The 24,131-nt window shown below is 40.1% G+C and overlaps 1 protein-coding gene across 1 annotated transcript in view; it reads right to left on the bottom strand.

Moving 5' to 3' along the window:
* EPM2A (EPM2A glucan phosphatase, laforin) overlaps positions 1 to 24,131 on the bottom strand; it is a 55,050-nt gene that overhangs the window by 5,596 nt on the left and 25,323 nt on the right. The window contains exons 2-3 of the mRNA XM_044423262.1: positions 22,259 to 22,433; positions 3,187 to 3,428 (exon numbers count right to left, since the gene is read on the bottom strand). Of these exons, the coding sequence (XP_044279197.1) occupies positions 3,187 to 3,428; positions 22,259 to 22,433 (417 nt within the window). The remainder of the gene's footprint in view (positions 1 to 3,186; positions 3,429 to 22,258; positions 22,434 to 24,131) is intronic.

Raw genomic sequence — 24,131 nt, 5'->3', positions numbered from 1 at the left:
CTGCATCAAAGAACATTTCTGGACTGTGTAACAGAGCTTAGAGAAGCACTGCATCACAGAAGACTATCCAGATGCAAATGTACATCTAAGCAGAAGCCAGCTGGTTTTTGTGAATCTCTCCAGCTGGACTGGAGAATTTACTTGTCAACTCAAGTATATAAAGCTGATTTTAGAAACATACAAAACCAATGGCGATCACATGGGTAAGTGAAAGATTTTGTAATTTATGTTAAGGAAAAAGGACTTATTGCTAAAGGACATTCTGTACAGTTAAGTATATAGTTATAATATAGAGTATAAAATTATTTATTTAATAAAACTGCCTTCCATTAGAGATGCATAGATCACATCTATGGAGAACATTGACAATGGCAAAGATGTTGCTCATCACCTGATAAGCTTCCAAAGGATAATATAAGTGACTGACCACTAGTAATGAGAAGAACTGACTCTCAGAGGATAAGCCAGGTTCAGGGCAGAAGGACACAACACACCTAAACAGATTTCACAGGACTTACAAACCAATGCAAAAGTGACTTAAGTTAGCACAACATAACCACAGCACAGCTGTTTACTGATTATTTTCTAATTGGGATGAGGAAAAGTCGCAGCCTTAGGACTGGATGGCTTTCTGGCTCATTCCTAAGGGCCAGGAGATGTCAGGTGGTAGGGCCTCCATCACTATGTCTTCTCCTCTCTCAAACACTCCCCATCATTGGCACCCCTTTCTACATGCAGAATCAAGAATTAAGTGTTCCCTCTGGCTTTTCTCTGCAAGGAGAAAGGACAGACTCTCTTACAGCTTTCAGTGTTAAAGAAAGGCAGATGGAAGGCAGAAAGGAAGGTGGAAGGGAGGGAAAGTTTAGTAGTAATGGCATCTTTCCTTTTGTAAGCACCTCAAGTAATTCTAATTGTCCTTCCTTGGCTTAAGCAATATGGATTGCACTTTAATTACCAATTAACATCTCTTAAACAATGCACATATGTGTGCAATATGTGTGTCTTATAATGCAAAAGTTAGCTGATTGTGATTTGCAACCATATTTACCTGGAAAGCTGAACCACAAACAATTATTCATAATCAAGTTTATCAAGGAAAGGAAGGCAATCTTCAGCTGTATGGTAATGTTATGATGGCCTTCAATCTAAGAATCACAGTGAGGTAAGAAACAGGCAGGATGTGAAGGAGTGCAAGCACCGTGTCTGCTTGCAATGATTTGCAGAGCACCATTTCCTTACGCACATAAGACAGTTTGCCCAGCAAACATTTGTCTGTCTTGACTCCCCAAATATTCTAGCCCTCCAATTAAAAAAGGGACTGCATGCTCCTGTACAATCCTGCCCATATCTTAAAAAGTTCCTCACAGATCCTGCTCCAATTACATTTTCCCAGGAGGTCACTGTCCTAACTAGGATTAATGGGCCACTTGGAGGAAACAGCCAATTAATCAGCCACTCAAAGAGGCTCTGGCAGTAGGAAGCTGCATCTAGCAAGGAAAGGGCCACATTTAGTTGGCAGTTATGCTCAGCAAACAAGAGCACAAGTCAGTGACTAAAAGTAGTTCAGACAGTTCTCTACAATAATTCCTCATGAAAGGAGCTGTCATTCCAGCAAAATCTTGCCGAGACTGGGGGCTTAAGCAGACTGAACCCTCAGAAGTTCCACCTCCCTGAGGAACAACTAGCAACTTTAAAGGGCACATCTTATTTTAGCAGTCCTAAGCTCCTGTGAGGCTGCTGGACCTGAGAGGCTTTGGAGAACCGTTCTTGGAGGCTAAGGTTGACAAGAAGGCCTGGGTGATGTGTTGGGTTACCTAAGGATGCTCTATGAAATCAGGTGACCAGTATCCAGTGGGCTCTTTGGGGTGACTATAAGCCTCCACACTTAGGGTTATGACAGTTATCAATTTATGATTACTTCAACAAGCACACTAAATCTCTGGTACCATGGGGCAATGTTGTCCTCTCCCTGCTGGCCTTTTCTCTCCAAGTAAGCTGTATTTTTTTCAAGGGCAAACAAGTCACCCTCAATTTGAAGTGATCTCCTTTAGTTGCTCTGCTAGGTTTCTTACGTTGGGACTTCCTGTTTTACTTATTGCTGGTTAATTTGATTTTATTAATTTTGGATTGATCATTTCACCCATCACATTTGAATTGTTTTTCTTGAGCATTTGTTATTGTTCATTGTTAGGCACCTTGAAAGTCCTTTCAGTTCAAAATATAGATGCAAAAGTTTTAATATACACTACATAAATAAACAGTGTTCCAAGACTAGACTTGAGTGAAGCAAATATGAAGACCTATGACTGGAGGGATGCCAAATTTGCCTAAAAGCTATCCTTGGAATGTTAAAAAGGACACATTGTATTCATCACATAGCAATTTGAAATTCTTGAAGAGCAATCATGTTAGGCATGAAAAACAACACCATGAAGTTTTGTGTCACCTTAAAGAGTTTATTGCAGCAGAAACATTTGTGGGGAAAAGCAGACTTCAAATGCATGAAAGTCATGCTGAGTGACCTTAATCAACTGTGATTCTTAGACAGTTTTTTTGGAAACATCTTGTTTCAGCATCAAAGGGAAATATGCAGTGTGGGAAAGTGCATTATCCTTGAGATCAATCCTGCTGCTATACTTAATGGAGTAATTGTTTATATATGTGGTGCTATACTGTGTTATGAAATACATCATTAGATGTTTTGAATACTACCGACAAAATTAGACTCTATTGGAGAAACAAGGTTTCGTGCTTCTATCATTATCAGGTACTACTGTTAATCTCTACAACAAAGGTAGAGCCTTTTTCAAGTACCATTGAACATCAAGTGTATTATGAGGATTCCAGGAACACTCAGTGCATACCTAACCACAGTCATGAATTAAATGAACTCTTATAGGTAAGACTTGCTTGCTAAATGTTTTTAAATATAAAAATATAAATATAAATAAATCCAAGGATACATTTAGATTTCCATCTGTAAGCAAACTGCAGAGGAGAGATCTTACAACATGAAGCTTGTAAAGCTTCATAAATGAAATTGAAACACTAACATTCCCATAACACAGCTATATTCCTGAATGGGTTTCTGTCATGACTCACCTAAGTTCCATATATTTCAATGGGCTTATTCATTCACTAGATACAACTACACTTATTCTGTGTGAAGAAGAATATGACTATTACCTTCAGTACTCATGTCTGGTGTAGGCATCCAAACATAGACAAGGCCTTCTTCTTTATACAGCTTCATAAGAACTTCTGGGCTCATAGGTTCTGGATAACGGTTGCATCCCCAGGAATTCTGAACAATATCCCATTCTGTCTGGAAGTTCATTACAGCTGTAATCCTCAACTCATGTTTCATTTTCACAGTCACATGCTCCACTTGACGAGGACAACTTCCTAACCATAGATTTGGCAAAATCCTATCAGAGTAAGGGAAAATAAAATCAAAATTAAACTAAAATTAAAATTAAACTTAAACTAAAAGACTTGAGGACTTTCTACAGTCCAATAAATTATCGGTGCATCGGAAGACAGTCTCAGGTTACCGCCCCAATGCCAACACACTCACTGTTGTCCATCTGCTGTCTGCAGTGCTGCACAGACTGCTGCCACCCACGTTTCTGCTAGCTTCCATTTTCTTAGCAGAAACAAAGCTTTAATCGTTCAATCTTATCTCTGTCTATTCTACTATCTATTCAGGTAGTCCACAGAAGAGCTCACAGCTCCAGTAGGGAGAAAGAGAGCGTGAACAGGACACAAGTAAAGAGCATATGGGATCACTGAAAGACAACCACCACTACCAAAACTAAAGCAAAAGGGGAATGGTGAATTTCAACAGAGCTCTCCTTATTAAAACAAAATTCTCATTTGCAACTGTGTACCTAATAAAAGTCTCAAACCTTAATGTAGTCAGCAAGAGCATGACTGTCTAAGTGTATATTAGGGCTCCTGACCAGTTCTCAGATGCAGAATCCTTGAACAATAATAGCTCCGAAGAAGAGACAGCTCCACTCCTTTGCCCTTCCTGAGTAGGTCCACTGAAACTAGAATCTGCACCCCATCCCCAAACCTCAAAGTACCTCTCCCACCAGACTGATGAATACACTTTGGACACTGCTGTACATGAAACACCCAAAAAATTCCCTGAAAGATTCCCCACAACTCCAGAAATGCATAAAATGTCATTAATCCTTTAACTGGCCAAGAACAGCATTCAGATAGTGAGGCCTTGGTTTTGATCCTCTGTCCTAGACTATGAAACTTTGGCAGTTGCTCCAGACTGCTGCTGAGAAAACACACTCCTTCTGAAGAATTTCTAACTGTGCTCATGGTGACAGTTTATAGCTTCCTAAGAAGTCATCTTCATAGTTTTAGTCACCTATAACCAATGGTAATAGCTACACATGGGACACAAGTATATCCTCACACTATCAGAGCTATTATGTTCTATGGCATTGTGATCAAGTCATGGAGCAAACTGTGACTAAATTAATCTGTGCTAAAATTAACCTAGATTAAGTTTCCCCAAGTTGGTGCTCTTCAGGTGTTTTGGACTTCAACATCCATCAGCCCCAGCTAGCCAGCATGGCCAATGCTAGCAGTTGTTGTCCAAAATATGTGGAGGGCATCAGGTTGGGAAAGCTACATGTTGCCAAGCAGAATGCAATCCCCTATTACTTGTCATTTGTATTCTATAAGCAGATAATTCCAATGACCATTATTTCAGAAAGAAGACACTACTCTTGGCAGTTAAAGAAGAAAGAAATAACTTGCAAGACAGATTAACAAACTCTCAGTTAAAGTTCATTGCATTTAGAAGAGAGAATCAGGTTCTATGAATAACTGATGTAAGCACTGCAATAAGCTGTATTTGTAGTGAGGATTGTCACTGAAACTTCTTATAGCAAATTCTACTATTCTGCTATAGGTTCAAAACCTGTCTTAGGAAGCTACAGTTCCTTTGATTGTACCTTAGTGAGCATAGTTTAAGTCCTCCATAAACAAAACCTGCTTCCCAAGAATGGAATAGCTGTTTACCCACAGTGGTAACTCTGCATGGTAGCTCTTTAGTGTATGGAATGTGAACGGCAATACAGATGCTGGGTTGTCTTTGTTTCCTCTACTATTTTATTTATTTATTTAAAATATTTATATGCCGTCCTAATCGCAAAAAAGCCTCTGGACGGCTTACAATGTAATAGCATAAATAAAATTCCCGACCCACACTGGCTGCAATTAAAAACATAGAAAAAACAATATTAAAACTTATTAAAATACCACTGGAACAAAAAGGTCTGAACCTGGCGCCAAAAAACAAACAAATAACAACGGTGCCAGACGGACCTCTCTGGGGAGCGCATTCCATAGATGGGGCGCAACCGCAGAGAAGGCCCTCCTCCGGGTACTTTGTCTCCTAGTATCTTTCACGGAGGGTTCCCGGAGGAGACCTCTGCTGCCGATCTCAAGGAGTGAGAGGGCAAATACGGAAGACTATCCTGGCCCTCTTCATGCTCCAAGTGTGTAAAACAAGGAGCAGGGAGGATAAGTAAGAGGACTTCCATCCTAGAGGATTGTGTTTAATCCACACTGTCTGCATTTCATAAATGGTTAAATGCTTTCTAGTCATCCACTCATTGATGGAATTTGATTTTTTTCAGTTACCCAAACCTGCATTCATTCTTAATTGTGTAAATTTGAACTCAAAATGTGCAAATCCTCATCAATATTTTCATGTTCTATCCTATGGGATAATGTGCATATTATTTTGGTTTTTAAAATCTCTTGTGTTTCTCTATGGCTAGATTTGCACAACATTCTGGAAAGAAAAAACAAGAATAAGATCAACAAGTCTGGTAGTCTTGTAACATACTTGAAAAGCAGAGACTGACAAAAGGACAGAGAGTATTTCTGTCTTCTGTTGGGTTAGGGTTATGCAGTGCCCAAGAGCTGATATGGTAACATGTCACATGGGCCAGTCATCTATAATATGCTTTCACAATAGTTCCTAAGCTCTTGTACTTTTCTCATGTTTTCTTGAGAAGCTATTTGAGTCGCAACTATCCAAATGGATCCCCTGAGTAAAAGTTAGTTTTGTATACTACAAAAGGTAAAGGTAAAGGTTTCCCCTTGACATTAAAGTCCAGTCATGTCTGACTCTAGGAGGCAGTGCTGATCTCCGTTTCCTAGCCGAGGGAGCCAGCGTTTGTCCGCAGACAGTCTCCGTGGTCATGTGGCTGCATGACTAAACACCGAAGTGCATGGAACGCTGTTACCTGCCCACCAAAGTGGTACCTTTTTATCTACTTGCATGCTTTCGAACTGCAAGGTTGGCAGGAGCTGGGACAGAGTACAGGAGCTCACTCCGTCTATAGATTTGAATTGTCGACCTTTCGATCAACCGGCCCAGGAGCAAAGTAGTTTAACCCACTGTGCCACCCGCATCCCATTTTGTATACTATACTAGGTGACAAAGCAATGTGACTAAAACATTAATATCTAGATATCCATTCCAGACATGTGGGTGGAAGGAGTGGAGAGAGACTGTGAATGACTCATGCTTCTTATTTCCTTTCTTGCAAAGTGCAACATGACAAGTGGAACTTACAGATTTATCCTGTGGTAAGATTCATGAGCCCCAAGTAAATACTGGGGCTTATAACTCTTTGAGATCCTCAAATCCCACTTTCCATGTTATAGGAGGCATGAGAAAGAAAAGGTGCAATACTGTTTACAAACCTCTTTGTAATACATGGTCAAATGCTGAGTTAGGGTCGAATATTGTCAGAAATAGATGAGTTAATTTTTAAAAGGCATACACTTCAGCCCAAGTTGAGCCAACAGAGGGTCAAAGACGGCAAATTGTTTGGATCCAATATCCAGCAAGAGTATCACCCACCAATGTCTCATCTGATACTAGCTAAAAATGGCTATAGAAACCTGACAGAAATCTAGGGATGCTCCTAAGATATAAAATGGCAAGGTAACCCTGAACAGCAGCTCTTTGGTCATAGACATCAATAGCAATGCCCTTTCAAGGATGTCTTCCGATCAGACATAGATCAGTACAATTTGGACTGTGAGCAAATTCTTTCATTATGCCTCACCATTCTGAATTAATTCTTATATTTCATTGGTCCATTGTGCAGGTTAGGTGACAATTTAACCCCACATCAGCAGGAAGGAGGACATTCCTTCTTAGGATAGCCATATGTCCTCTTTTATAGAGGATACTCCAGAGAAGTTTCCTCTTTTTTGAAGGTCTTCTATTTGAATATCTGTCCATCAGAAGGAAGAACTGGGCCTTAGTATAGCATCTGGCGAGCAGACTGAGCAAAGCAGACAGGTCACCGGGTTACAGTCTTCCATGCTAGGGCGTGATGTTCAACATTTTTATTAAACCATTAATTCTTATTTCTAAATCTATCGCCATATGTATAAATCAGCACATGCAAATTTTACGCATATTCATTTCCTCTTTTTTGGTGAATCATTCTTCTTTTTTGGCAATAAGTGAATAAGTGGCCACTGTGTCCATTCCTCTTAAGTACGATAAGGGGTGAGGTTGGGCAGATTCTGAAAGTTTATGAAAATGGAGTCAACATAAGCAAACACTTTTGCAGTTAGTTTTTTTTTTCTTGTCCCACACTTTTTAATTATTTTAATGATGCCAAAGCACAGAATGCTTGGATGACTCCCTTCTCAACTCTGCACATTCTTAATTAAATTTGACAATTCACTCTGGATTCAGCTGAAGCCACAAATTCCTTTCATTTAATCAATACACATGTGAATCATCTCCATGCCCTCAGAGACATTGTGAGCCTAGAGCTGTAAAAGATCATTGCTGTTCTGACACTATTTTGTACTATATGCTGACACTTTGAAGCATTAAAAAATATCAACCTCATAAAGCTCCTTTGAGTCTCACAAGCAACCCATCCCTGTCCAGAAGCCCTGTAAAATCAGCCCTGTATAAGCAGACTGTTAAGTGCTGCATTTAACTTGTTTATCTATAATAAGGCGCTCTGTGGCCATCACCTATGGTTAAAGCTAAACACTTGCCAAAATTAAGCTACTTTGCAAAAGAAATTGGCAATAAAATCACTCACCAGCCATTGAATTTGTTTATATGGCTGAATTTGTTTAGATGGGAGTCAGTGCATTCCTTTTAAAACAACAACACAGCAATGAAATCTCCCTTTAGTATCTACTTAAACTGTACTAAGTTTCTGAGACTTAACAGTTCACTCTACTTGGCCAGTCATTCAAACGCCTTGCCGGCTACATGCTACCTCCTTTACCAGAAGCGGCATGCCTGCATGCATCAGTTGCTGAGGAGCTTGGGCAGAAGAGGTCTTGCACGCATCCTGCTGGAGGGATCCCGTGGGCAGCTGGCTTGCTACAATATGCTTGAAGTGCTGGACTAAATGGACCCTTGGTCTGATCCAGCCTTCTTAAGTTCTTACATTCTTAAGCTCACTTAAGTCTGCTTTGTACTTGACATGGCAGATGTTCTGCTAGAAGGTCTATCACATGTCCAAGTGATAAACTCCTGTCAGTTGGATCCTGTGTCACATGAAGCACTGCATAGATTCAGTGGGCTTAGGCATGTTTAACATGGCGTAGGCATGCGCTGTGTGACCTTTGCAGAGCAAATGTGCACCTGTTAACCTACAACACACAGACACCACTGAACTGTGACTGACTCTGGATTCCTGATACTTGTCCACCCACTTTTGCAGATCTCATTTCCTGATAAAAATCAGTACAGTCCATTGTGTCCCAGACATAGAGATGCACAGGGGTGGGGGTGTTCCTGTGTGCTCCTATGCAGTATCAAGAGAGTTCTTCCAGAAAAATGCTTAGGCCAACACAATTGTTCAAAGACAAAATCAAGAGGAGGCAAATCTATTCCAAAGGGAAATTCCAGACAGGGCAGCAGAAAACAGGGGGATAACAACCTGGAAATGTTCAAAGCTTGAGATCGGGAAGGAAGCAGGAAAAGGCAGAGCAATACAAGGAACTGTGTCTGTGAGCGACATGCAGTTGCACCAAGTCTTCTCTTGCGAAAAGCAAGAGGTTCAGTGGGGTTTAGGGGACAGTGTGTTGGACTGGGGCTTGGGAGATCCCGCTCTAGTCCCCACTCAGCCATGAAGCTCACTGGGTGACTGGGCCAGTGACTGTCACTCGCTCTAACCTACCTCAAAATAAAGAGGAGGATGACTATGTAAGCTACACGAAGTTCCTGCAAGAGGAAAAGGAACAGGATATAAATTTGGTAAAAGTAAGTATAAGGACAGGAAAAGTTAGTGATCGAACATAAGAGAGATGGAAGCATAAACAGATGATAAAGCTTCTTGGACTCCAAAAAGGCTATGGTTTCCAACAAGAGATGCAGCCACTGGCACACAGAATAGTGCTTGATTTGATTTGATTTCTTTGTAGGATTGTTATACCAGCTTTCTGAAGCAACCCCCAGACAATAAAAATAATTAAACAAAACATAGTAAAACAAGATAATCAACCTGAAAAGAAATTAGTTTTGAAAGCCACTGTAACAAGATGTATATTGTCCCCCTTCTTGAACACAGATGATAAGGACAGTCACTACTTCAAAGGGAGCATATTCAAGTGTTTGAAAGCAAACCAGGAAAATGTTCTTTTTTGTAGTCTCTACAAGTCGGCATATCTTCAGAAGGGCCTCTTCTGCTCAATAAAAGAGCTTCAGTCATGGAGTGGTATAGAAATGAAATAATGAAATCATCATCATCATCTAATAGAGCAGGTTAAGTGGTCCTTCAGATAGCCATACCATACACATGCAGAACTTCAAAAGTTAAAACCAGTACCTTGAATTGAGCCCAGAAAATATTTGGCAACCAGTGCAGATCTTTCAGTTCTAACTTGGTGTCCAGAAGTTATATCGCCTAGCTTAAGAGTCTATTCATGGCATGTTCTTTAATCTGTAGGAATACACATTTTGCCCTATTTGTTTATTATTTCTGGCATTAAACTATTGTACCTCAGTGCATTAGGGCACTATTTCCCAGCCTAAGTCTCCAGATATTGTTGGATTACAAGTCCCATCAAAACTGGCCATTCTAATTAGAGGTTTTGGGAGTTTTAGTCCAACATCTGGAGAGTCAAAAATGGAAAATACTGTACTATGCACATCAAGGATTTTGAAAGTACAATGAAAGCTGCATTCACTTACAGTCATTAATTAGATTTAAATATCATTTAGACCAAGATACCCATCTTGGGAGCTGCTCTTCAGTTTGTCTGTTCACTAAATAAAAGGAATATAATTAGTTCAGCTGCCATGTTTACTAGGCCAACTTTATTTATTTAATTATAACAGCAATTTGAATTATGAAGAAAGATACAAGCACTTGCCAGTGTCTTTCCAACTATATTTTAACAAGTTGCTTTTGTCTTAGCAGACAGGCAGGAAACAGCAGCCATCTGAGAGATGAATTGGACTGAAGAATGAAGCGCATTGGGGGCCCTGTTGCAGAATGAGGTGACCACTGCAGGAAGCAGGTGCTGAGGGACACTGCACAGTGATACTATTCTATTACTGTTGATGAAATGGAATTCAACTGCCAGCCTGATTAGCTTCCATATGTGAAATGAGGTGGGCACCCTTTCGTCCTTCTCAAGCAGGGCTGCATCTTAGGTCAGTCCTCATGAAGAATACATATCTGAGGAAGTAAATGATACTGGAAGCAGAAAGGACAAAACAGAAACTTTCCTACTTCAGGCACATCATGAGAAGGCAAGATTCACTGGAGAAGACAATGCTAGGGCAATTTGAAGGCAAATACAAAATAGATTGATTCCATAAAGGAAGCCACAGTCTTGAGTTTACAGGGGCTGAGCAGGGCTGCCAGGGTCAGGATATTCTGGAGGGCATTCATTCATAGGGTCATCCTAAGTCAGAAACAACTTGACAGCACCAAACAGCAGAAAATGCTATATTAGCAGAATTTGTGAATGCTATTTTTGCTTCAGATGAAAAGTTTGCCTTCATTTAAATAAAGGAACTAGGAGGAATAGAATTTAGTATTTAGCGTGTCTTACTTATTTCCTATTGAAGCAAATAAATCTATTTATTTCAAGTCTATTTATTAGATTTATAGTCCACCTTTTTCTTACAAAGAACTCAAAGTGGATTACATCATTCTCCTCCTGCTCTGAATCTTATCTCCAGAACAACAACCCTGTGAGGTAGGTTGGGCTGAGTCTGTGACTTGCCCTAAGTCACCCCTTTGACTCCATGGCTGAGAGGGGATTAGAACCCAGATCATCTGAGTCCCAGGCCTGCACGCTTAAGCACCACACCACACTGGCTCTCCTTCAGTTCTACTCCAGAGTTTTTAAAGGACGGAAATAGGCTATAATATCTTTTCTATGTTCAGCTTCTCTTCATCTCATTATTTGTGGCACCCTGATGAAAAGTAATTAAGCACTGGCAAATTTTCTTCTTAGATGTAATTTAGTCTACTTATCTGTGAACCTCACACGGGAACAGACTTGGCAATGAAAAGAAACACCTGTTTTTATCACTGCTTAACACCACATTGTCTTCACAGTGATACACAACATGTTTGAGACTGCAGAATGCTAAGCATTATGCCAACCATTTATGAAATTGTTTACACTGCTTCGGGGAGTCTGGCTTAACAGTCTACAAGGTGAATAGTCCATTAAGACTCCTTCTCAGTATAACAGAAGGGACACAAAGAGGCAAAAGAGAACTGAAATATACTGGCATGCATATACCAAAGGTAAAACGATATGTAAGTGGGGAAAAAGATTTAATTAAAAACTACTCTCAAGGCAAAGTATGTTGGAAAATTACACAGAAAATATGAAATGGGAAGAGTGTTGTTCATCACATGGAGGTAGTTCACTAATAGCGCCTCTCATAGGTAAAACAAATTGTACACATATCCTAAGGACACCATCCTATACTCAAGCTTCAATGAAGCTTATTTCTGCATAGGCACATACAGGCTATATGTATGTGTATGTGGTTCTTCCCTGGGTGGAATGCCTTGTGCTTTATGAGTTGTAATTACCATCCAAGAAGAAGAAAAAAACCATCACATCTTATTTTTCCTTTCCTCTATTAACTCTTTAGAGTTTTGCATAGTCTGTGCTATCAAAACTTGTCCTCTTTTGTGTGGAATGTCCGAGTATGAGATGTGTTTTCCAAACAAAGGATATGTATGGGTTTTTTTTTCCTGAGGAACAGGACAGATTTTATGTGAACATTTCCCACATTGCAAGTACATATGTGGTCTTTCTTGCGTGGATTCTCTTGTGAGTCATAAAATTTGATTTCCAAGCAAAACACTTCCCACACTGGAAACATTTAACGGAGCAGAGAGTCTTTCTGGTATAGACTCTCTGGTGCCTCATTCAGTTTCTTTGAGCAAAACATTTACTACATTCCAAGCATTTGGGAGCTTACATGTGGACATGCAAAGCATACTTGGGGGCTGCTACTTGGTAGAAACAGCCTTTAGTATTAACCCAGTGTCATAAAAACAGGCAGTACTCCCAGTGCTGTGGAGTTTATAGGATGAAGTTTTTTTCCCATGTTTCTTTCCCGCCATAATTCTCTGAACAGCATAATTCTTTGTTTCTTGTAGGAAGGGGTTAATTTCACCGCATCTGATGAAAACCCTTATATAGATGCAGTCATTTTTACAGAGTTAATTTTAATACAAGCACATACATTTTCTGTCAAATTCCTTTACTGTTTTCTAGAAACCTGTCAGATATTTATAATCTTGATTCAAAAAAAGCAAAAAACGGAGGGGAGAATATGGAATGAGACACATCATCTTGATTTTCAAGTCTTGAACATTGCTTAGCCAGGAAAGGGGAAATGAAATTCATATTTCAAGCAGGTGGGTAAACTGACAGAGCTCAGTTTTTATCATGGTTCACAGAAGATTTGAACAACATTTTTAACTGTTACAGGAGTTACACATCTAGCCCCCTGAGTGTCACAATAAAATCTCCTGCTGCAATAGCATTAAAGTGGGGGAATGGGAGATTTTTCAAATGAGCTTCTTAAGTATGCTGTCTACACTGCAACCACAATTCAACTGTTTGGAGTTTTGTTTTCTGTGGAAACAAAAAGACTCCTGGGAAAAGAAAGCAATAATTCTGTAATGTTTGTTTACTTGTAGAAATAAGAAAAGTTGTTCCAAATGCTAAGGTACAGGTGAACTAAAGGGAATATGAACACTTTCTGATAGACGGCATAGAGGTTTCCCCAGTGATATGAGTATTTTAGATAAACTCTGCGCAATATACAGCCCAACACATAATGCTGCAAGGATTGTGCAGCCTTAGCGGATCTGAACTTGTCTTCTCATGATATAACTTGGACAACTGCATGTCAGAAGGAGATGAAGTAGCAGCAGGGCGGTCACTTATGCATCAGCAAAGAAGGATTGTATCAGCCAAAAGAGAGCAAAAGAAGAGGCAGATTAACATGACACTAGCGTGCGTTAATTTATATGCATAGAAGCCATTTTTGGCATAACTACTATAATTTTAAAAGAAATGCAGTGCATCATGCCATTTGAGGGGAGACTTGCATGCCTGCTCAGTCTACTGTCCAGATGCTAACTTGAAAGGAACTTGAAGAGGTTGCTCTGCCTTCTTGGGTGTTTTATCTTTAAACCAGACTTGGATCAGACAGCCTTTCATATAGATGAAATGTTTAAATAAAAGACTGTTCTGACAACCCTTCAAATCACTGACTATCCTCTCTAAGACACCCTAGGTGGCACCCCAGGATGAATAAGCAATCTCAGTGTCAGCTTAAGAAGTGTCTCTCAGAATCCATTACAGTCCTACATCTCACAGGCAAGATGCAGGTAGATGGAAAAGCTCTGGGCTTGCTAGAAGCAGCACACAAACCAAGAAACATGTCCTCAGTATCCTTGTGGTATCACAAAGGATGTTGGGTTTCTGTGCTGTTTTAGTAGTCACAGAGAATTTCTGCCAAAAAGAGAGAGGCCAATTTCAGTTTATTATAGAAACAGATCGCTTCATCAAGAGTTAACACTGTTGAGTATTTGGGTGACTGGTAAGTGCAAGAACCTAATATTTACTTAATGGCTGTGAATTTTCTCTTGAATAGGGCATCTTCCTATAGAAGGTGGGGTCTTAGATGGAGTGTGAGTGTAAGAGAGAGGGAGGGAGAGAGAGAGAAGTAGTTGCTTCACTTTCTAAATGGAGAGAGAACAGTGGAGGTGGGGGAGGGAGCGTCAGCCCTTAAGCTTCAGCCGGCACCGGGAGGTGGGTTCCTTTTTTGTGCATTCAAAGGCACCGACCTTTTCTTACAACGTGTTCTTTATTGGCCAAAGCACACAAATAAACAGAATGGATCTCTGAGCATGCACAGAGCAGTTTGTTGAACCCAACTGAGCATCCACCTCCAGGAACTCCCCTTATGAGCATGTCTGATCCCCATCCCTTTGCCTTCTGAAAACAGCAAAGAAAGGAGTAGCTGCACTTAAGGGACACACACTTCGGGCACTGCACACACTTGTAAGGATTGAACCAACTCATCCCATAGTCTTCAAAGACTGAAATCAGATTCTGATTCAAAAAAGGAGATGCCAGAATCCCTAGGTGAAATGTCAAGGCCAATGGATCCAAAGTAGGCGGTCACTAAGAATCAGACAGTTTCGATTCTGTGGGAAACTTTACTGTACAAACTGACATGGGGCTACAGAGTCAGAACCATCTTCTATAATGCAGAAATATGGCATCAGGTTAAGAGGGCCAACCGGCTGACAAGCATCAGATGCTGCAAGCAATTGGCCTTTAAGCAGATGGATTCACCATGAAGGCAAGGTTTACTGTTTTCAGTTTGGAAGAGAGGAGAGGTATTCAACTTTGGAATCTTGTTCTTATCCCCAAGCAGCATTTCCCTAATTGGCCAGTATTCTAACTATGCTTGTTTCTTTGGTATTGATTTCTGCTTTTTCTTCTTTTGTACTACAAAACCAGCCTAGCTGATCAGCTTTAACATCATTAACTCTTTTAGTTAGAAAGCCTTTGCCTGGTCCGCTTGAAAGGAGGGAAAGAAAACCAGCTACAACAAAACTGCTGCTTGAGGGATCTACCTCATGCCAAAAGAATAACTATTGGTGTATTTTGCTTGCAATTTCATACATAAAGAAAATACAAAGTCACCATACACAGGTGTGATCGACTTGAGGTTGGAGGGTCACACGTTGACCATGCCTGCAATACAATTTTCCAATGTTCTCTCATCCAATGAAAATAAAATCATTTCATTTATTTCATTCTATACTGCCAAACAGCTGAAGTTATCTGGGCAGTTAACAATGTATACAACACAAAATTCAAGACAAGTAAAAAAGCATTTTAATACAATATTTAAAATGGCATTTTTTAAAAGTTGAGCAACTACAACATCTCTCCTCTGAACACTGTCTTCCAAACTGAAGCTCCAAACTTGTTTTTAAAGTCTCTTGGGCTGGGGAACAGGTGGAATGATGCACCTTTGATGGGACAGCATCTGTCTCTAAAGCAGTGCCATGAGTGATGCTGCTTCTGAAACTTCTCACTGCTCAGAGAAGTGGGGAAGGGACAGCCTGGGTTTCAGGAAGAGTGTAGGACTGTCTCCTTGGAAGGAAAAAAGGAACCATATGAGTTGGTGAATTTGAGCCATAACAGCAGCTCATAATAGAAACCATAACTTTCCGGCGAAGAATGGTAGGGTCACAATAGGGTCTGCAGAAATGCTTGTAGAGCCCACAAAAGTGTTACAAGAGAGGAGTGGTTCACCTGATTATTGGTAGCTAGATAGGGTCAAAGCTGACCTCGAAGCTCAACCGCAAAACACCATGGTCTTGAAAAGGTCTAGGAGGTGGATGTGTAGCTGATGAGTTTGGAGCATGGAATTCTGTTAAGAATAGCAAAGGATGAATATGCTTTGCTTATAAAGCATCTTCCAGCAGAGAGCCAGCTTCTGAAATTTGAGAAATGAAAGTATAGAAGCAGGAACATGAGTGGCTGCCTTCACTAGAGGTGAGTAGCATGAAGGAAACATCAACTGCAGCCTGGAACCATGGGCAAGGGTGGTATTCTTTATTATCCTATATATATATATCCATAAAATGTTCATTGGGTGAGATTAGTCACCTTTTGCTAACCTACCCCAGAAATAGTGATCTCTTTCAGCTTATTCTGATTTTTAATCTTAAGAGTTCATGGTTACTACCAAAAGTGGCTCCTGTTCTTGTTTTGGCAGCAAGAATACAACTTCTACATCTCCTGCTTCCAATTCTGTACTCTACTGGATGTTTTTATTGGCCATTTAGTGATGTCCATGCATATAGTCATCTGATCAGTTGCTTGAGCTATGCATATGCAATTATAAGATTATTAGCTTCACAGAATTCTATGACTTGCTATCTTCCTTTGATTATGACCCCCATGTCAAATTCTCTCACATTAGTTTCTGCATTGTTTCTTACATTTGCATTCCTGTCACCTAGGACTATCACTATATTTGGTTTGGTGAGCTTTGAATGCTTGCATAAAAGCTTTTTCTTCTTAGGCATCTAAACAAATTTAAACAAATCAATAAAATATCTACACTGCATGTTCATTACATATCTTGTAATTTATCTTATTAGAAGGCCAGATACTGAAGATGAAACTGAAACACTTTGACCACCTAATGAGAAGGAAGGACTAATGAGAAGGAAGGACTTTATTTCTACTCAGAGTCTGAGCTTTTTGCTGATTAAATAGCAAGTTACTGTAGTACTTCTGAATATGCAACTACATGCCAGTGAGACACCTGTTTCTTTACTCTGCCCAGTTCACAATTAAGTAACAGGAGATGATTTACAGATCAATCCTGTATAAAAGTATAGAACTGTGTATATTGTATAAGTAGGTATAGAACTGAAGATGAAACTCAAATACTTTGGCCACCTAATGAGAAGGAAGGATTCCCTGGAGAAGAGCCCAATGCTGGGAACAACAGATGGCAAAAGAAGAAGGGGACGGCAGAGGATGAGGTGGCTATATGGAGTCACTGAAGCAGTCAGCGTGAGCATAAGTGGACTCCGGGGTTGGACATGACTTCACAAATAACAACAACTATTTTTGTTTTATTTATAGTATTGTCTGTTTATACTGTAATGTACATCACCTTGGAACCCTTGTGGGTGAGTAACCATATATCAATTTAAAAATAAATGTCCAATTAAGCACTCCTGCCAACCTCTTCTCCACCTTGGCACTCTCTGCATACCTTCAAAATCAATCCCCATTGCTTCTCCATCAAAGAAGCAAATTGACATAAAAACATAAGAAAAGCCATTCTGGATCAGACCAATGGGTCCATCTAGCCAAGCATGCCATTGACATAGGGGAAAACCTGCTGCTTACAGGATCCTTCAAGCAAGATGCATACAACTCCTCAGCAACTGGTGGGCACAGGTATGCTGCCTCTGACAGCAGAGGTAACATGCAGCCAATAAGCCTAGTAGCCATTGATAGCCTTCTCTTCCAGGAATTTGTCCATCTGTATTGCCCTGAGTACACAAAAGTCCAGTCTCTGACAGCCTCTGTAACAGGCTCTGTTACCTTCTCAAGAATGGTCAGTTTCTGTGCAAGGATCAAGGCCATATGGTTAGTGTGTCTCTGAAGCGCCAAGTCAGGTGGGGATGTCCAAAAGATTGTTCAATTAACATGTCAGGAATCTAGATACTGGTTAACAACAACTAAGTCCATGAACACAGATAATGCTGCTTGTTGTTTGCAACACAGAGCAGCTCTGCCTGAACTAATTTATAGCCAGCTGTAGCTCAGCACAGCTGGCTAATTAAGTCAGCATGCTGTTTCATGGAAAACTCCCCTTTCAGACTGTTTGGATTTCTGTCAGAGCCAAAGCTGTGCACACCTTTTCCTTTCTAAAGGGTGAATTCCCTCTGCCTCTGGCTCCTGTTCCTGGGGAACCACAGTGGCTGCCCACAAGGGTCCTGCCTCCTCCTCCTCCTATGGAGGAGAGTCATCTGGAGCCACAACCCCTGTGTCTGATTGTGGCTGAGGCTCATTGCACTGGCTTTCTTCATCTCAGGAATCCTTCTCCCGGTAGGACATGATACCACTGCCCTTTTACAGCTGTCCAGATTGGGGGCCATCGCTATGTCCTGTGGCAGTGAATTTGTTAATTTAACTATGCATTGTCTGAATCTCTCAAGAACCAGCTTCATGAGACGACACCAGGCTCTGGCATTATGGAAGAAGGAGAAAAAAGGGATCTACCAAGGGAAGGAGGCAGGTCTTGTGAAGAACAAGGAAGAGCCAACTTCGTCCCAATCACTCCTCCATCAGAGGAGGAATGGGGACTAGGCAGGCTCAGCTTCATTACACATAGAGTTTCCCTAACCAGAGAAGCCCACAAGCAGTGAAGACTGGTGGAAGATCCACCCTGTACTTGGGGTGAGGAGAATTACGTCATGTGGAGGAAACCATGCCCACTAATTCCAGGGATGTGCTCACACCCTACTGCCATGATACAGTCCATGGAGGACTGGAGGTGGTCATCCATCTCCCAAAACCACTTCTATCGCTCTTCCTTAAGAGTGCTGCCATTTGCTTTGAACTGTTACAGCTTTTCAGCTGCATACAATGGACATCATATCCATGATACGATGCATGTTTATGCACATTCAGACAAAGAGTCCTTAAAAGAATGCCATACTGACTGGAGCATAATGGGGATTATAGAAGTTCTTTCTGTCAGAATATGCATAGCATTGCAGCCGCAATATGTTAAACGTTTTGGAGCCACTTGAGTTCCAGTGATGCTCAGTCTGAAATCAGTGGCAAAATTTCTCCTAGCTTCAAAAGAGACAGGATAAGCCCATTAGCATGCATTAAAAGCAACTCAAGTCTTGCTTCATTGTTTTAAGAGGGAGCTTGTATCAAGACTCTCTTTAAAACTTATACTACAATCAGCGACATTTGCTCATTATTTTTGAGTTTTGTTACTGATGAAGCTATTATTGAATGTCTGGAGAAAGAAATGGGAAACTCAGGCTCAGAATTTAATTCCAAAGGTTAAAATTCCATAGGTATTATAGTTCTGTTCTTAATTAATTATTTAATTACAGGGCATTATTTCAGCTTTCTAGTAAAATGGCACAGTTCACAGAATTCCTGTAAAAACCAACACTTTCCCCACCACAGTTCATGCTATAATTTAGCAATAAAAAATCATTCCAGAGTGACACTTAGCTCGCAGGTTGCTTTTCTTTAAACAGCTGAATGGGTTATATTCTCCTCTTTTTCAAACTCAGTTTAAACTAGACAAAGTAAGGTTTTTTTTCCTTTTAAAAAAGCATTCCAGTTGCATAATTCAATGTTGACTTTAACATTATTAATGACTGGAGTTTTAATGGGCTTTTAAAAAGCAATCTATGACACTTTTGTTAAAGCCAGGTAGCAAAGAACCAAGTTAAATGCTAAAATAGCAAGCACCACTAAGTCTGTTACCATAAAATATTTACCATATAAATTACTTATCAAAGAGGCAAAACCTAATACATTTTGAGCATAACGCACTTTCCTTGGGATAATTATAAAGGAATCTTGCAAACTATTTACCCTTGACTCAAAGGTGGCATTCCAATCAAGGTGAGTATGTGTTTTCAAATCTTACAGTGGATTCACTGCAGTAGTATACTGCACCTGTTCATATCTGGCATTTGGACTTGTATGCGAGCCATGGATGAAAAGCACCATGAATTTTGAGGATCCTACTGCCACCACTGGACATTGTGTGCTTGGGAACTGGTAAACGAGGCAACATATATCCGAAGACCACATTTGACCTGCAAGCCAACATCTCTTGACCATCTCAACCTCCCGCAATTTGTGGCCTCCACTGGTTGGACTGAACACATCTGAAGGAGCCAGGTTGGAAGAATGCTTGGAGCAATGTTGTTTTAAATTATTACAATTTGTCTACTTTACTCAATGAATTATATACAACACAAAAGCTCTCATCCAGAAAATCTTATTGTGTTTAGTTGGTTATTTTGTTTTTAAATAAGATTTTGTTTTGCATCAGCCAAATGGTCAGTAAAATTATTTAAAGCTGTATACAGAAGTAGGGATGTGTGAGCATAAGTAGTAAGAACATATTCAGAAAGCTGTGTTCATTCAGATCCCAGAAATTTGTCTCCATGTCCCTTTTGAGACAGGTAGAAATTAGCTATCCAACTAGAGTTGGATCAGACCTACAAGGATAAGGAGTAGGAATTGGTGATTAGAACATCAACTTCTTTTTACAGTTTTTTTAAAGTCAAGGTCACCACAAAATATCACATTGTGTTACATCTTAATTTGAAACTTCAGCCTCCAAGAGGCTGGTTACTTCCTTTAGTTGCCCATAAAGAAGCCGACAAGTATTCTCTGCTTCCTTATAAAATGTACAAGTAAATACACATACCCAGTACAGCTTTTCTTTCACAAATGAGTTTTTGTGTCCTTTTAAAGGAAGTAGATTAGAATTCTCTCTGCTCTGCTTTAGAATTTCTGTAGGTATCAATGACTACTCCACCACCTTCCACAAATGAAGAAGAATGCTTAAAGAGCAAATCTTGGAATCTGGCGCTCTCATAACAGCATCCAATTTCTTCTTTGTTGGCCATAATCAGTCACAAATGGGTCACAAATAGAAAACAAGCCGCACCTGCAGTCTGACAGCTTGCTGGCTTTATTTGCAAGAACCCAACCTTGCCTATCTCTAAGTGCCAGCCTCCTGGCACTTGCACCTGTCTTCTAGTCTTATGCTTACTGCTGCCCAGCGCTCTCACCCTGCCGCTGGTGTCTGTCTCTGCTGCCAGCTTCTGTCTTGACTCATCTCATCTCTGCCCAACAGTGAATTCCTTATCTCATCTCTTTGTTTTCCAGGTTTATTTTCTTCCCAATTCAATCCCTGGCACCTGCTATTACTGCTATTAGTCAAGATTCTATAATTGGAGATCAGCTATCTGTAGATGCTGTAGGAAGTTATTGAAAATCTGGTCTACTAGACAATAACTATTTTAGTTCTGGAGGGCAGAAAGAACGATCTTTTGATAGTACAAATAAAGCAGACAGCACTCAGTGTTAAAAATAAGCATGCTCTTTCATAATCAGATTGTCATTTGACATCATCATGTCAGACGTTTCTAAAATTATGTTAGGAAGTTGACTCACTGTTTTTAATACAGGCTGATTTCAAACACTGATCTTCCTAGTGGTGGCAGTAAAGTAGATTATTTATCTAAGTGTGCAAAGCATGAAAGGTTTTTATTTATTTATTTATTTATTTATTTATTTATTTTTATTAAAACATTTTTATGCCGCCCCATTCGCCGAAGCCTCGGGGTGGCTTACAACAATAAATTAAAATAACATTTTAAAATATATACATTAAAATACAAATATATAATATTGTACATTGTACAATACAGTACAATAAAACATACAATATAAAACAAGCCGCCCTGGCCAAATAAAATTCAATAATATTAACATTTAAAATACTGCTTAAATAAAAAGGTCTTCGCCTGGCGCCGAAAAACAAATAACGATGGCGCCAGGCGGACCTCTCTGGGGAGCGCATTCCATAACTTAGGCGCCACCGCTGAGAAAGCCCTCCTCCGAGTAACCACCTAACTTCTACCACGGAGAGCTCCCGGAGAAGGGCCGATCTCAGGGGGCGGCTGGGCATATAAGGATGTAAGTGCTCCTTCAGGTTGACTCCTAGTCATCTTGGGCAACCAGAAATTTGGCTACAAATTTGGAGGAAGTGTATGTGCTAAATTACTTGGATTAGGCATAATACACATTCCTGGTCCTCACAGCTGTAAGCAAACCTTTTGACGATGTAACTGGGACGTGTGCGTATGTCTAATTCTCATACCCACACGTGATTATGAGGAAGCTTTCCCTGTCAAGTGCCAATTGCACAGCAAGTACTTTATTCTTCCAGTCTGCAGGTACAAGAATCTACTGCTATATTCCTAAGCACACTTAGTAGGGCATCAGTTCTACTGAACTCAGTGAGCCTTACTTCTGAGTAAGCATGCTTAGGAACATGCTGCAGCTTCATTACTAAGCCCTTGGCTCCCTGTTGTCCTCCATCACACCTCCTTGCAGTGGTGTTTTTCTTTATTACCTGGAGTAGTGAATAGCCTGATGTCCAGCAATATTAAAATAGAAGTCAGTTGTATGCTTCATCTCATCAGTATGCCCAGAAACTTCAATCCAGTGTCCTATTGGAAGGCAATAAACTCCATCAACCAAGTTGCTTGGGTTATAAACACTGCATCGATCATGGTGGGGCCCATTGCCTGAAACAAGAGTAAGACACACATTGTGGGTCAATTTAATTCAAGAATATAATTATAAAGAGCTCTGAACGTATAGGATTCTCATGCCACATTATGTGTTTCTTGTGGTGGAAAGGACTAGATGGTCATCCAAAGATGGAAAACTAAACAAATAAAGCCTATTTTGAAATAAATATTCTGTCTGAATCTAACTAAAATATTTCTGTGGAATGGCTTTTGTCTGTGCAAATAGAAGCACCAGCAAACTGAGAACTGGATGTGCACAAGCCCATGAAAATAACTTTAGTGTTCCTAAATCTGTTCCTGGTTTTAGCTAATATATAAGCAACAATTTAACATTTCTTGAGCAAGTGCAAAACAAGTCCCTTTTAACTGTAATCAGTTTCTTTGTTTATAAGCAATTAACCGTATTTAAGGCACAATCCTATGCAAATCGGAAAGAAAAAGGTTTGTAACTCCCAATGCGTCCCAGCCAGCAGCTTTATTAGGGCGTGCTGAGAGTTGTAGACAATTTTTTCTGTCTAAACTTGCATAGGAATGTGATCTTAGAATATTACCTGTACAAAGCTAAACATGTTTTATCTCATTTGCAATGTTTTTCAGAATGTTCACTCACTGCATTATAAATTCATCATCTTAGGAAACAGATGAAGTACAAATACCTGAGCAGACAAGTTGCCAAGCTATACTTTTCAGTGAAATGACCTAAACACCAGCAACTAATTCCCCTGATTTTACCTTAGTGCTTTCATCACTGTAGCAAAAGCATTACTTTTATTGGTGGATTCTTTTCCTATTCCAGACATTAACAGTGCCATCTGCTGCATGAGGAATGGCATGTGCCATGGCTGGGCACAGCTGACTTTTGAAATCTAATGCCTCAATTTGTAAACATGAACTCCAAAGTTTAAAAATGAAACAAAACTTTTTATAGCTTTCAGACTGACAGCTGAGGAAAGAGCTGGATAATCCTAGTGGCAGCAAAAGTTAACAGCGCTGAACCTAGCCACCGTTTCGGGAGGTCACCATTTTGACCCAGAACACTGTAGGCATTCTGACAAAACAAAAGTTCATGAACACCCAGATGGCAGCCACCTTCCCCATCTCCCAAAGGATGATACAGAACAATGCAATGTCCAGAAAATTCTAGGAGGGGAGAAATGGAGGCTGGTAAGAGAGGCTGGTAAGTCTCAGCTTCTGAATCTCTTGCTGCCACAGACACATGCAAAGTTCCCAGCGTTAAATGGTATGAATAGAGTACCAAGTTATGTATTCGTTCACACATTAGTGCATTTCTTTCAGAATAAATGTAAACGGAACAAAATGGGCGCTATTAAATTCAATTTTCAATGTGTTTCAAAATGAATACACACCCTTATTTGGAAGAATGTCCTTAGACATTATTTACACACACACACAATGGCATCAAGTTTTAGAGGCAGATTTGAAAACAAAATGCTAAAAGGAACAGAACTATTTAGAAATATTTGGACATACAAGTGTTTTTGTACATGGTTGGATATGCAGCTCACATCTGAAAAAACAGAGCAGGACATCACATTTATTTAGCTAGTGTATTGCATATATTGCCAGGGAGTCTATAATGTATTACGCAGAGGAGATGTTCTGGCGCCTGCAGTTGCTAGCCTTTTACTGTGCTGGCACACCACAGAGGGAGGACTAGCTCAACACCGGTTG

Source organism: Varanus komodoensis, unplaced genomic scaffold (genome assembly GCF_004798865.1).
Source record: "Varanus komodoensis strain SLA01 unplaced genomic scaffold, ASM479886v1 scaffold1, whole genome shotgun sequence".
In the NCBI taxonomy this organism is placed as follows: Eukaryota; Metazoa; Chordata; class Lepidosauria; order Squamata; family Varanidae; genus Varanus; species Varanus komodoensis.
The sequence above is the reverse complement of the archived record's forward strand: the minus strand, read 5'-3'. Positions and strand labels throughout refer to the sequence as shown.